General features: G+C 45.6%; 1 protein-coding gene across 3 annotated transcripts in view; it reads left to right on the plus strand.

Annotated features, from left to right (window-relative positions):
- Window positions 1–13,558, plus strand: part of LOC115148820 (drebrin) — a 98,963-nt gene that overhangs the window by 58,138 nt on the left and 27,267 nt on the right. For all 3 annotated transcript variants that reach the window (XM_029691074.1, XM_029691075.1, XM_029691076.1), the window contains exon 2: window positions 12,108–12,163. In XM_029691074.1, coding sequence (XP_029546934.1) covers window positions 12,108–12,163 — 56 coding nt within the window. The remainder of the gene's footprint in view (window positions 1–12,107; window positions 12,164–13,558) is intronic.

Consider the following 13,558-nt stretch of genomic DNA (forward strand, 5'->3'; position numbering starts at 1 on the left):
CAAATTTCTTGTTGACAAACTATAGTTTTGGCAAGTTGGTTAGGACATCTACTTTGTGCATGACACAAGTAATTTTTCCAACAATTGTTTACAGACAGATTATTTCACTTATAACTCACTGTATCACAATTCCAGTGGGTCAGAAGTTTACATACACTAAGTTGACTGTGCCTTTAAACAGCTTGGAAGATTCCAGAAAATTATGTCATGGCTTTAGAAGCTTCGGATAGGCTAATTGACATCATTTGAGTCAATTGGAGGTGTACCTGTGGATGTATTTCAAGGCCTACCTTCAAACTCAGTGCCTCTTTACTTGACATCATGGGAAAATCAAAAGAAATCAGCCAAGACCTCAGGAAAAAAAATTGTAGACCTCCACAAGTCTGTTCATACTTGGGAGCAATTTCCAAATGCCTGAAGGTACCACGTTTATCTGTACAAACAATAGTACGCAAGTATAAACACCATGGGACCGCGCAGCTGTCATACCGCTCAGGGAGGAGACGCGTTCTGTCTCCTAGAGATGAACGTAGTTTGGTGCGAAAAGTGCAAATCAATCCCAGAACAACAGCAAAGGACCTTGTGAAGATGCTGGAGGAAACGGGTACAAAAGTATCTATATCCACAGTAAAACGAGTCCTATATCGACATAACCTGAAAGGCCGCTCTGCAAGGAAGAAGCCACTGCTCTAAAACTGCATAAAAAAAGCCAGACTACAGTTTGCAACTGCACATGGGGACAAAGATCGTACTTTTTGGAGAAATGTCCTCTGGTATGATGAAACAAAAATATTACTGTTTGGCCATAATGACCATTGTTATGTTTGGAGGAAAAAGGGGGAGGCTTGCAAGCCGAAGGACACCATTCAAACCGTGAAGCACGGGGGTGGCAGCATCATGTTGTGGGGATGCTTTTCTGCATAAGGGACTGGTGCACTTCACAAAATAGATGGCATCATGAAAAAGGAAAATTATGTGGATATATTGAAGCAACATCTCAAGACATCAGTCAGGAAGTTAAAGCTTGGTTGCAAATGGGTCTTCTAAATGGACAATGACCCCAAGCATTCTTCCAAAGTTGTGGCAAAATGGCTTAAGGACATCAAAGTCAAGGTATTGGAGTGGCCATCACAAAGCCCTGACCTCAATCATATAGAACATTTTTGAGCAGAAGTGAAAAAGTGTGTGCGAGCAAGGAGGCCTACAAACCTGACTCAGTTACACCAGCTCTGTCAGGAGGAATGGGCCAAAATTCACCCAACTTATTGTGGGAAGCTTGTGGAAGGCTACCCGAAACATTTTACCCAAGTTAACCAATTTAAAGGCAATGCTACCAAATACTAATTGAGTACGTGTACACACACACACACACACACACACACACACACACACACACACACACACACACACACACACACACACAGCTCTGCAGGGTGCAGGAGATAGTCAGGAGCGCTGCAGGGGAGAGGTGATTTGGATGAAGATAACGAGGGGCATAACTGAGAGAAATGGATTAGTATAAAAAGGAGGAGTACACAGGCTGAGAATAGAATATAGCCCGAGGTCTCAGTAGTACTGGGTTGGTTTTACCTGACTTCACTACTGGTTCTATCTGTCTGTACTCCACACTATGGAGCCTTAACAGAGCAATCTGTTCCATGAGACACGGAGAGAGGGATGATATCACCAGGTTTCTCAGCTCAATTTCCGCATCAGGATACGCACAATCTCTCTCTCGGTCGCTCGCGCTCGCACCCTTCTCTCGGTAGCTCGCACCCTTCTCTCGGTAGCTCGCACCCTTCTCTCGGTAGCTCGCACCCTTCTCTCGGTAGCTCGCACCCTTCTCTCGGTAGCTCGCACCCTTCTCTCGGTAGCTCGCACCCTTCTCTCGGTAGCTCGCACCCTTCTCTCGGTAGCTCGCACCCTTCTCTCGGTAGCTCGCGCTCTCTTTGCTCAGGCCAAAGGGCACTGGTCAGGTTTTCACTGTTAGCTTAATTAGCTACACATGCATGCATGCATGTACCTGCCAAAATAATGGAAACACTTGAGTAAATGAGGGGTACAAAGTATATTGAAAGCAGGTGCTTCCACACAGGTGTGGTTCCTGAGTTAATTAAGCAGTTAACATCCCATCATGCTTAGGGTCATGTATAAAAATGCTGGGCAGGCTATTATTCTGACTACCATGGCTATGAGCCCATAGGATGACAATGCCTCCATCCACAGGACACGTGATCACTGAATGACCTGATTAGCATGAAAATCACCAGATGTCAACCCAATTGAACATTTATGGGAGATTCTGGAGCGGAGCCTGGGACAGCGTTTTCCATCACCATCAACAAAACACCAAATGATGTAATTTCTCGTGGAAGAATGGTGTGTGTGTGGGTGGGTGTCCTCTAACACCCCCTTGGGGACACCAGGAAGCTCTCCTCCCTAATAACACTAACACTTGCCCTAATGCCACCATAATACCTCAGGAAAATTAAATATACATTTAATGTCCCCCCCCCCCCCCCCAATAGAGACCCACTCACTTTGATTGACAGCAGAGGTGCCCCTGGTTATTACTTTTGCGTGCGTGTCCGCCCGTGTGTATACAGACATTAGAGCAGCTCTCAACATATGAAACCTTTTATTAAAGCAAGATGTGGCATCTGCATTGGGTTCGTTTAGGAAATGTTGGATTGCCGGCACTGCTTCCTGGAAGGGTAGAGCTTTGTCACGGAAAACCGCCCTGATTGGACACGGTGACCCTCCGAGAGCCAATCGGATTAGTTGTTTGTGCTGGAGCGTGCGGCGGCATGATCATCGATGACATGGTTCTGGAATGAGTTCCAGGGGGTTCTAATGAAACCTATTGGACTGCTGACAGCCTAGTTGGTCTGTCTTCCTCGTCTCCACTGATATTCTTCACTCACTCACTCACTCACTCATCTCTCTCTCTCCCTCCATCTACAGCACTATAAACAGAGACAGGAGACAGTGTTGAGGTCTAATTGGGCAGTAGTGAGGGACCCCCCCCCCCCCCCCCCCCCCCCCCCCGGGAGACGGTATAGGAGGCCTCTAGCACCTTTTCCCTCACCCCCTTTCCCCTTCTTCCCCTGCATTCTCTTACTCCCTCACTCCATCTCCCATGCATCCACTCCCTCACTCCATCTCCCATGCATCCACTCCCTCACTCCATCTCCCATGCATCCACTCCCTCACTCCATCTCCCATGCATCCACTCCCTCACTCCATCTCCCATGCATCCACTCCCTCACTCCATCTCCCATGCATCCACTCCCTCACTCCATCTCCCATGCATCCACCCCCTCACTCCATCTCCCATGCATCCACTCATATACTAACGCTTCGAACACACCGACAGCGTCGTTGTGCAAAATAGTATGCAGCATCATCTGGATACGTACGCAACAAAAGTTCAACATTCACCTTCTGCTACTATTTCTGTCGAGCCGTCTATACATACAGTTTGATGTATACGTTCGATATAGCCAACGTATGCGCCACACCGAACGCACTGCAACTGCCTCTGCAACGCAATGCTGCAAGGCAAACGTAGCGTTTTCATTGGAAATGAATGTAATTCTAGTGTACCAAAATGCAATGACGCTGTCCGGGTGTTCGAAGCGTTACACCCTCTCACCCTCCCCCTCTCTCCCCTTTCTTCTACATCTCCTTTCCCCCATCCCCCCTCCCTCTGTACCCCTCCCCCACCTCTCTCTCTGCTCCTGAGCGGTAGCCACATGCCTACTGTTTGCTGTGCAGCCTCTCTCTCTCTCCAGGCCCAGTGAAGGCTCCGCAGAGCAGAGCTGTTTCTAGGTCACGCCAGTCTTTTATGGATAATAAAAAGGAGCCTGCTTTAAAGGGAATTATTTATAGTGCTACAAGCGAACCGCTCAAGCTCACACATTCTCTCTCTCTCTCTCTCTCTCTCTCTCTCTCTCTCTCTCTCTCTCCCCTCTCCCCTCTCCCCTCTCCCCTCTCTCCTCTCTCCTCTCTCCTCTCTCTCTCAACCTTGCATTCTCTACCTCAATTTCTTTCTTTCTCTCCTTCTCTCTCATACCCTATCTTTCTCACTCATTCTCTCTGTCTCTTCCTCCCTCTCTCCCCCCTTTCTCAAATTGTCTCGCTCTCTCCATTGTCCCCTTGCCTCTCGGTCTCCTCTCCCCTCATTGGGCTGGGTGGCTCTCACAGACTGGAGATGAGCTAATGGTGGAGCTTGTGTGGTCTGGGCAGTACTGGTGAGCAGTAGGCTGGGGTGAGGAGAAGAGGATGGGGAGGGCTAGGTTAGCCAGAGAGAGGCCTGTTCAGGGATAGCTGCTCTGCTATAGCTGCCTTCTGTGGATGGAAATGGATAGAAAGTATGGTAGGGAATCTAAAGCAGTGTTCACATTGGCAGTTTGAGGTGACTCAAATCCAATTCCTTTGCATATCTGAATCGAATCTGTTATTTTTCCTGCAGCCTGAACAGCCAAAAAGAACATGGAAACAGATATTTCAAGCCACAGTCAGATACAAATCTAATTCCTGGCCATGCGACTTGTCTGAACGGTCAAATCTGATTTATTTGTTCAAGTGGTTTTTAGACTGTAATTTGGTGTATCTTGTTGCTTGCTAACTACTCTGACAGTTTGACAAGAACATGTGGTAGGTAGCTAACTAGCTTGTTAATTGTTTACAAACAAATTAGTGAATTTGCTAGAAAGCTAAACAGCTACCTAGCTAGGTAGGTGACTGCTGTGGTTAACCAAAAAGGTCTAGTTTTGGAACATCTTTTAGGCTTTAAAAGTGTTCTTACACCATGATTTTGAACATTCTAAGCAACTTGGAAACATGCCTTTCTCAAGGACACATCAACAGATTTTTCACCTAGTTGTCTTGGGGATTTGAACCAGCGACCTTTCGGTTACTGGCCCAACACTCCTAACCACTAGCCTACCTGCCGCCCAGGTAGGTAGCCACCTTAGCTTGCTACATAACTTCTGAGTGATAGAAAGCACGAGCACCACCACCAATCAGCTTACACCACTGCACGCACACCCATCATTTCTATGACAACTAGCAAATGACTGCTGTCTCATCACACACATCCGATTAGGTCACTTGTAACTTGATGTTTGGGCAGTCGGTAGTCCAAAATGGATTTGAAAAAACCCCAAACTGATTTGAGCATTAAGGCCTGCATTGTGAACAAGGCTTAGTAAAGGCTGGCTTGGAGGGATGGCGATGAGGTTGTTTGGGATTTCAACTCATTGACATGCATGGATGAAGGTGTCACCATGAATAGACCCAGTGGTGCGAGAGACACCAGAGACTTCGACATCTTACATGGACGTTAAGCACATACCTCAGGAATCCAGCATGTTATAAGTGATCCTAAAACAGGCTTCAATAATGTAAGGGAAAAGTGCAGGGGGAGGAGATTTAAATGGGTTTTTAAATCATGATTCAGCAGGAAGAAAACAAAGGGAAAGGGGGAGTTCAGCGTTCAGTCAAATGTAACACCAGGCTGACTGCTTAACACTAGCTCAACACTATAAACCTTAATATTAGGAACGCGTTCTTAATGTTTTGTGCACTCAGTGTATGTTGGAAGATGTATGTGACTGTGCAGTTTATAGTAAACAAATGCATCTTCTTGACACTATATTTACAAGGATTTACCACACTGTTCATGGCAAGTCATCATCTCCAATGCAGGTCATTCTAGTCTTGATCTCAAACCATGAACAGGAATCTACAAGGTATACTGGCCCAAGTCCTTACATGGCCATGGCTGACACTGGAATATGATTATTATAATCAAGAATGTGACTTCAATATCCCTCCTTGCATCATTACTGTAATGGCTTTCAGGAGATACAGATTCCATCTCATTTACTTAATGCCTTATTAAGAATGATCTGATTTATGGCATTGAAGTGATTCTGATGATTACTATTGTACAGCAATATTAAGGAGTGCTTTATCAGGATCAATAGTATGTGTGTATAATTTCCATAATGGATAATTTTTGGTTGTGTGTGTGTGTGTGTGTGACAGTAAGAAGATTATAAACAAGTTTAATTAATGACTGGGAATACTGTCTCTCTTCTGTCTACATAATAGTCGGACCATTTCATACCATTATTTTAGTAATGACACACACACTTAGCAAGGGGTAAATGAAGGTGAGTGGGATGACTGTATGCCTGCAAGGCAGCAACAGACAGACTTCCTACATTTCCAGATTAATCTGGTCGACCGTACTGTCCTGAATGGTATGTTCAGCCAGCCATGAGGCTCTAGCAGAAGGACTTGCTCCATCCCTCTCTGTCTCTACCTCCATCACCCTCTGTGTCTATGATCTTCATCCCTCTCTCCCTCCCTCTGTCTCCAACCATTTAGGTCTGGTAGCCCTCAGTGGTCCTGTCTCAGACTCTGGCTGTCCTCTCTCTCCTTGTTTCTGCAGGGTTCTCTCTCGTTCTCTGCTCTTCGCTCTTCTCTTGTTCCCTTTCTCTATTTCTCTCCATCTCGAGGCTCTCTCTTGGCATGTGTTAGCGAGCTCCACACAGCCTTTCTCTGTGACAGCCATCCTCTCTCTTGGGTGATGGAGTGTGGTGGCTGCCAGCCACACTTAGTAAATCAAATCTCATTTTATTGGTCACATGCGCTGAATAGAGGTAAACTTTACCATGAAATGCTTACTTACGAGCCCATTCCCAACAATGCAGATTTAAAAAGTAAGCAGAAGATTTGCAAAAATGGTAGGAAATAGTAACGCAATAACAATGCGGCAATATACTTTTGTATATATAATGTATGTGGACACCCCTTCAAATGAATGGATTCGGCTAATTCTGCCACACCCGTTGCTGACAGGTGTATATAATCGAGTACACAGTCATGCAATCTTCATAGACAAACATTGGCGGTAGAATGGCCTGTACTGACAAGCTCATTTGACATTCAATGTGTCACTGTCATAGGATGCCACCTCTCCAACGTGTCAGTTCGTCAACTGTAAGTGCTGTTATTGGGAAGTGGAAACGTCTAGGAGCAACAACGGCTCAGCCTCGTAGTGGTAGGCCACACAAGCTCACAGAACGGGACCGCAGAGTGCTGTAGCTCGTAAAAATTGTCTGTTCTCGGTTGCAACACTCACTACATAGTTCCACACTTCCTCTGGAAGCACAAAACTGTTAGTTGGGAGCTTCATGAAAAGAGTTTCGATGGCCGAGCAGCCACACACAAGCCTAAGATCACCATGTGCAATGCCAAGAGTCTGCTGGAGTGGTGTAAAGCTCGCTGCCATTGGACTCTGGAGCAGCGGAAACTCGTTCTCTGGAATGATGAATCATGCTTCACCATCTGGCAGTCCGAAGGACGAATCTGGGGTTGGCAGATGCCAGGAGAACACTACCTGCCCGAATGCAAAGTGCCAACTTTAAAGTTTGGTGGAGGAGGAATAATGGTCTGGGGCTGTTTTTCATGGTTTGGGCTAGGCCCCTTAGTTCCAGTGAAGGGAAATCTTAATGCTACAGCATACAATGACATTCTGTGCTTCCAACTTTGTGGCAACAGTTTGGGGAAGGCCCTTTCCTGTTTCAGCATGACAATGCCCCCATGCACAAAGCAAGGTCCATACAGAAATGGTTTGTTGAGATCGGTGTGGATGAACTTGACTGACCTGTACAGAGCCCTGAACTCAACCCCATCTAACACCTTAGGAATGAATTAGGACACCAACAGCGAGCCAGGCCTAATCGCACAACATCAGTACCCAACCTCACTAATGCTCTTGTGGCTGAATGGAAGCAAGTCTCTGCAGCAATGTTCCAACATCTAGTGGAAAACCTTCCCAGAACAGTGGAGGCTGTTATAGCTGCAAATGGGGACCAACTCTATTTTAATGCCCATGATTTTGGAATGAGATGTTCAATGAGCAGGTGTCCACATACTTTTTGTCATGTAGTGTACAATGAGTACCGGTACCTTGTCAGTGAATGGGTACAGGGTAATTGAGGTAATATGTAAACTCAGCAAAAAAAGAACGTCCCTTTTTCAGGACCCTGTCTTTCAAAAATAATTTGTGAAAATCCAAAGAACTTCACAGATCTTCATTGTAAAGGGTTTAAACACTGTTTCCCATGCTTGTTCAATGAACCATAAACAATTAATGAACATGCATCTGTGGAACGGTTGTTAAGACACTAACCGCTTACAGGCGGTTGGCAATTAAGGTCACAGTTATGAAAACTTAGGACACTACAGAGGCCTTTCTACAGACTCCGAAAAACACCAAAAGTAAGATGCCCAGGGTCCCTGCTCATCTGCGTGAGCGTGCCTTAGGCATGCTGCAAGGAGGCATGAGGGCTGCAGATGTGGCCAGGGCAATAAATTGCAACGTCCGTACTGTGAGACGCCTAAGACAGCGCTACAGGGAGACAGGACGGACAGCTGATCGTCCTCGCAGTGGCAGACCACGTGTAACAACACCTGCACAGGATCGGTACATCCGAACATCACACCTGCGGGACAGGTACAGGATGGCAACAACAACTGCCCGAGTTACACCAGGAACGCACAATCCCTCCATCAGTGCTCAGACTGTCCGCAATAGGCTGAGAAAGGCTGGACTGAGAGCTTGTGGCCTGTTGTAAGGCAGGTCCTTACCAGACATCACCGGCAAAAACGTTGCCTATGGGCACAAACTCACCGTCGCTGGACCAGACAGGACTGGCAAAAAGTGCTCTTCACTGACGAGTCGCGGTTTTGTCTCACCAGGGGTGATGGTTGGATTCTCGTTTATCGTCGAAGGAATGAGCGTTACACCGAGGCCTGTACTCTGGAGCGGGATCGATTTGGAGGTGGAGGGTCCGTCATGGTCTAGGGCGGTGTGTCGCAGCATCATCGGACTGAGCTTGTTGTCGTTGCAGGCAATCTCAACGCTGTGCGTTACAGGGAAGACATCCTCATGTGGTACCCTTCCTGCAGGCTCATCCTGACATCACCCTCCAGCATGACAATGCCACCAGCCATACTGCTCGTTCTGTGCGTGATTTCCTGCAAGACAGGAATGTCAGTATTCTGCCATGGCCAGCGAAGAGCCCGGATCTCAATCCCATTGAGCACATCTGGGACCTGTTGGATCGGAGGGTGAGGGCTAGGGCCATTCCCCCCAGAAATGCCTTGGTGGAAGAGTGGGGTAACATCTCACAGCAAGAACTGGCAAATCTGGTGCAGTCCATGAGGAGGAGATGCACTGCAGTACTTAATGCAGCTGGTGGCCACACCAGATACTGACTGTTACTTTTGATTTTGTTCCCCCCATTGTTCAGGGACACATTATTCAATTTATGTTACTCACATGTCTGTGGGACTTGTTCAGTTTATGTCTGTTGTTTTATCTTGTTATGTTCATACAAATACTTACACATGTTAAGTTTGCTGAAAATAAACGCAGTTGACAGTGAGAGGACCTTTTTTTTGTTGCTGAGTTTACATGTAGGTAGAGTTAAAAGGGACTAGGCAATCAGGATGTATATAATAAACAGTAGCAGCAGCGTGTGAAAGTGTCTGTGTGGCATTAATTTCCATGTGTATGTGTTGTGGGCGTGTGTGGAGTCCAGTGAGTGTGCATAGAGTCAGTGCAAAAAACATCAACACTAATAATAATAATAATAAAGGGGGTCAATGTAAATAGTTTGGTTAGCCATTTTGATTAACAGTTCAGCGTTCTCATGGCTTGGGGGTAGAAGCTGTTCAGGAGCCTTTTGGTCTCAGACTTGGTACTGCTTGCTGTGCGGTAGCAGAGAGAACAGTCTATGACTTGGGTGGCTGGAGTTTTGACAATTTTTAGGGCCTTCCTCTAATACTGCCTGGTATAGAGGTCCTGGATGGCAGGGAGTTCGGCCCCAGTAATGTACTGGGCCGTATGCACTACCCTCTGTAGCGCCTTGCGGTCAGATGCCAAGCAGTTACCATACCAAGCGGTGATGCAGCCGATCAAAACGCTCTCAATGGTGCAGCTGTAGAACTTTTTGAGGATCTGGGGACCCATGCCAAATCTTTTCAGCCTCCTGAGGGGGAAGAGGCATTGTCGTGCCGTCTTCACGACTGTTTTGGTGTGTTTGGACCATGATAGGTCCTTAGTGATGTGGACGGTGAGGAACTTGAAGCTCTCGACCCGCTCCACTACAGCCCAGTCGATGTGAATGGCGGTGTGTTCGGACCCTCCGTTTCCTGTAGTCCACGATAACCTCCATTGTCTTTCCCACGTTGAGGGAGAATTTGTTGTTTCCCTTAACGTTCCTGTAGTAGAGAGATTACCCACAAATCAAAGTATTAGACAGTGAAGCCACAGCCAGTATCTGAGGAGTCTGTGCAGAATTTGGGGTATTAGTCTCACCTCGTGGCTCTATTCAGAGAATGAATTCTATGGCTCTATCTCCTCTCAGGGAATGGGAACAATAATCCCGGCAGTTTAGCTGGAGTGTATGTCTATCTACTGCCGTAAAAGCAGCAGTGTGAGTTGAAATGGGATTCTCTTTCTAAATCTAGTTAATCACTCCAGGCTTTAACATCCTACTTAACATAGTAAAACGGTGATGCCGTTCTCTCTCTTCTCCTCTCCACTTCTCGGCGCTAACAGTACCTGTGACCAGGTGTGAAGAGTTCTACCTCGTGCCCAAGCCCTGTTCTTCCCTTGGCTCATGTAGTTACAGATTACTATTCAGTAAACTTTAATGTCCTCAGAGGCAATATATATATATTTTTTATAATAATAATAATAAAAAGAGATATATGAAAATCACAACAAATAGCAAAGGATGTTTACAAGCAAGTAGGTTGGGTAAGTGCAATTTCATAATAAAAATGTCAAAACAGGCTGCATTGCAAGTTCTAAAGTGCAATTTGTCCAACATTTTGTTAAGTTGCAGAATTGCATTTGGAATAAATGAGTACTTGGCCCCATTTCTTTTTTCTCTATGTAGTCTGTACCTGTGGCCAGAGGGAAGGAGCTGGAATTTGGGGTGGAGTGGGTAGGAAGAGTCAATCGGTATTTTATTTGCCTTCTGGAGGGCTCTGCCCTGGTAGAGAGATGACCGTTCTTGTTGCTGCCCATGATTTTTCCTGACTATCTTGCCCAACCTATTTTTCTGTGCGACCTTGATAACCAGCAGGTCAAGCGGTAGGACAAAATGCTCTCAATTAATGATTTATAAAAGAGAACCATGATGGTTTGGTCAACATAAAAAAAAAGTGCAGTAGGAAATAGTCACTGTTGGCCGTTCATAAAATTAGCATCAGTACACTGATCCCAGGACAGCTTGTTGTGAATGACTAGCCTAAGGTATTTGTACTTCTCCACTATTTCAATGGGCTCACCTTTTATCAGTGATGGTGTGTGCATGGCAGAGTTCCTTCGAAAGTCAATCACCATGTCCTTTGTTTTTTGTGTTATTTTCAGAGTTTTAGATTGTCATAATTTAGAGGCGGTCCGTGCTCGGTCTCATCCCCTTCGAGGAGACTGACCAAAGCAGTGTCGTCAGTATATTTGATCAGGTGGCACCCTGGGAACTGGCTCCAGGACACAACCACTTGTGTTATCAGTCCCCAAGCTCTTTCATGCTCCAGTGCTTTTGAACACTCAATGTACGACTTCCTCATTGATGACAAGTGCACTCTTGGTTGCCATGACGTCCTCCTCCAGACAGGCTGGGGGAGCGGGGCCGCCCCTTGTTTCAAAGCGGGTGAAGAACTAGGTTAGTTCATTGGCTGTAGAGAGCAGCACCCTCTCGTCCAGGCAGGGTTCGAGATGTTGCCTTCCTTTAAAGGTGGCGTTTGCCATATTCTTAATGCCCAGCCAGGCAGACCAAGAGTCTCCCTGTGACGGTGTCTGTTGCACCTTGTCCTTGTACTGGCATCTCTCCTTTTTTATCTCTTTGTTCATCTCTCTGTACCTCCTTTCTTTCGAGTTATGACAGTATGAATGTGAAACAAACATACTGGAGCAAGCGCTGGTCAAAAAGAGTATATGGCTGGGATGTTTTGGTGCGGTGTTGTTCTGGTTTCTATGTCTGACGGTCTTTCTCTCTGTTTCCCTCCTGCAGGGCCCTGTACACATATGAGGACAACAACAATGATTTGACACTGGCATCATCAGGAGGTAAGCTAAATCTACCATATATTCGACCATCCATCCATCCATCTACACTCTTAAATGTGGGGCCGGGGTGATACTAGTAACACGATACTCGTTAGTATCGTGGAAAGGAAACAAAACATGAAGCAAATTTAAGTTCTTTAGGAAAACAGCCCTAATGTTGGAAACGTCATTATGTTGTCACCCAGTCACATTTATTTATTTTCCAAGCTATAGCACACAATTTTACATACAGCAGGTTTTTAAAGGGATACTTTGGGATTTTGTCAATGATCTACTTTCCCAGAGTCAGATGAACTCGTGGATACCATTTTTATGTCTGTGTCCAGTATGAAGGAAGTTAGAGGTGGTTTCGTGAGTAAATGCTAACTAGCGTTAGTGCAATTACTGAAAGCAGATAGCCAGAGGAGCGCATATTAATCCTGTTGTAGAATTCATTGCGGTCAAAGGAACGACTAAAATGAACGAGTCACAGCAGGTCAAATGAACAACAAAAATGAACGAGTCACTCAGGAAAAAAAAGTTCAAAAATAACATTGTTTGCGAACTGCACATCACTACCACCAGCTTGTTCTCTTGCCAAAATGACTAGCTAAGTTATAAAATACAATCTTAGTGTTAGGCTTTCACAAGGCAGTTCAGAGAAACGGATCGTAATTTTGGTGCTCATAGAAAGGACTCATGAGTGCATTTGGGTACTTGTTCTGTGGAAAATCTTCACAATAGACAAATGGGCTCATTCTGTTCAAAACAACCCAGGGTATGACGCCATGTCATCTTGTAACTGTACATCAAACATAGTGATCATAAACATTGATACTGTATATGATAGGAGTTTTATGACATCGAAATGTGAAGTGCACATTTGGACTCACCGGTGTTTGGCTGCTTGTATGACATTAAAGTGGTATTTATTATAATCCTCAACGTCTCATCTTTCAAAATACATCGAGTCCCCTTAATTTACAGCATTAACCTCAGTCAGACAACAACAAATACGCAAAGATGCCCAATTAGGGGGAGGGATGGGGCAACTTCTTGTCGTGTGCGGTGCTTAAGTTCAGAACATCTGTGAGTCAAAACCCATACGGTTCTGTGAAGCACACAGCCTGAGCTCTGACATCATGGGGTGGCAGGTAGCCTAGTGGTTAGAGCGTTGGACTAGTAACCGTAAGGTTGCAAGATCGGATCCCCGAGCTGACAAGGTAAAAATCTGTCGTTCTGCCCCTGAACAAGGCAGTTAACCCGCTGTTCCTAGGCCATCATTGAAAATAAGAATTAGTTTTTAACTGACTTGCCGGGTTAAATAAAGGTAAAATTAAAAGAAAATGTATTGCATATACAGCCACTGCGATCCAATTTAGGCCCTTATCAGTACCAAAATCTGCCATTATCAAC

This window comes from Salmo trutta, chromosome 15 (genome assembly GCF_901001165.1).
Source record: "Salmo trutta chromosome 15, fSalTru1.1, whole genome shotgun sequence".
In the NCBI taxonomy this organism is placed as follows: Eukaryota; Metazoa; Chordata; class Actinopteri; order Salmoniformes; family Salmonidae; genus Salmo; species Salmo trutta.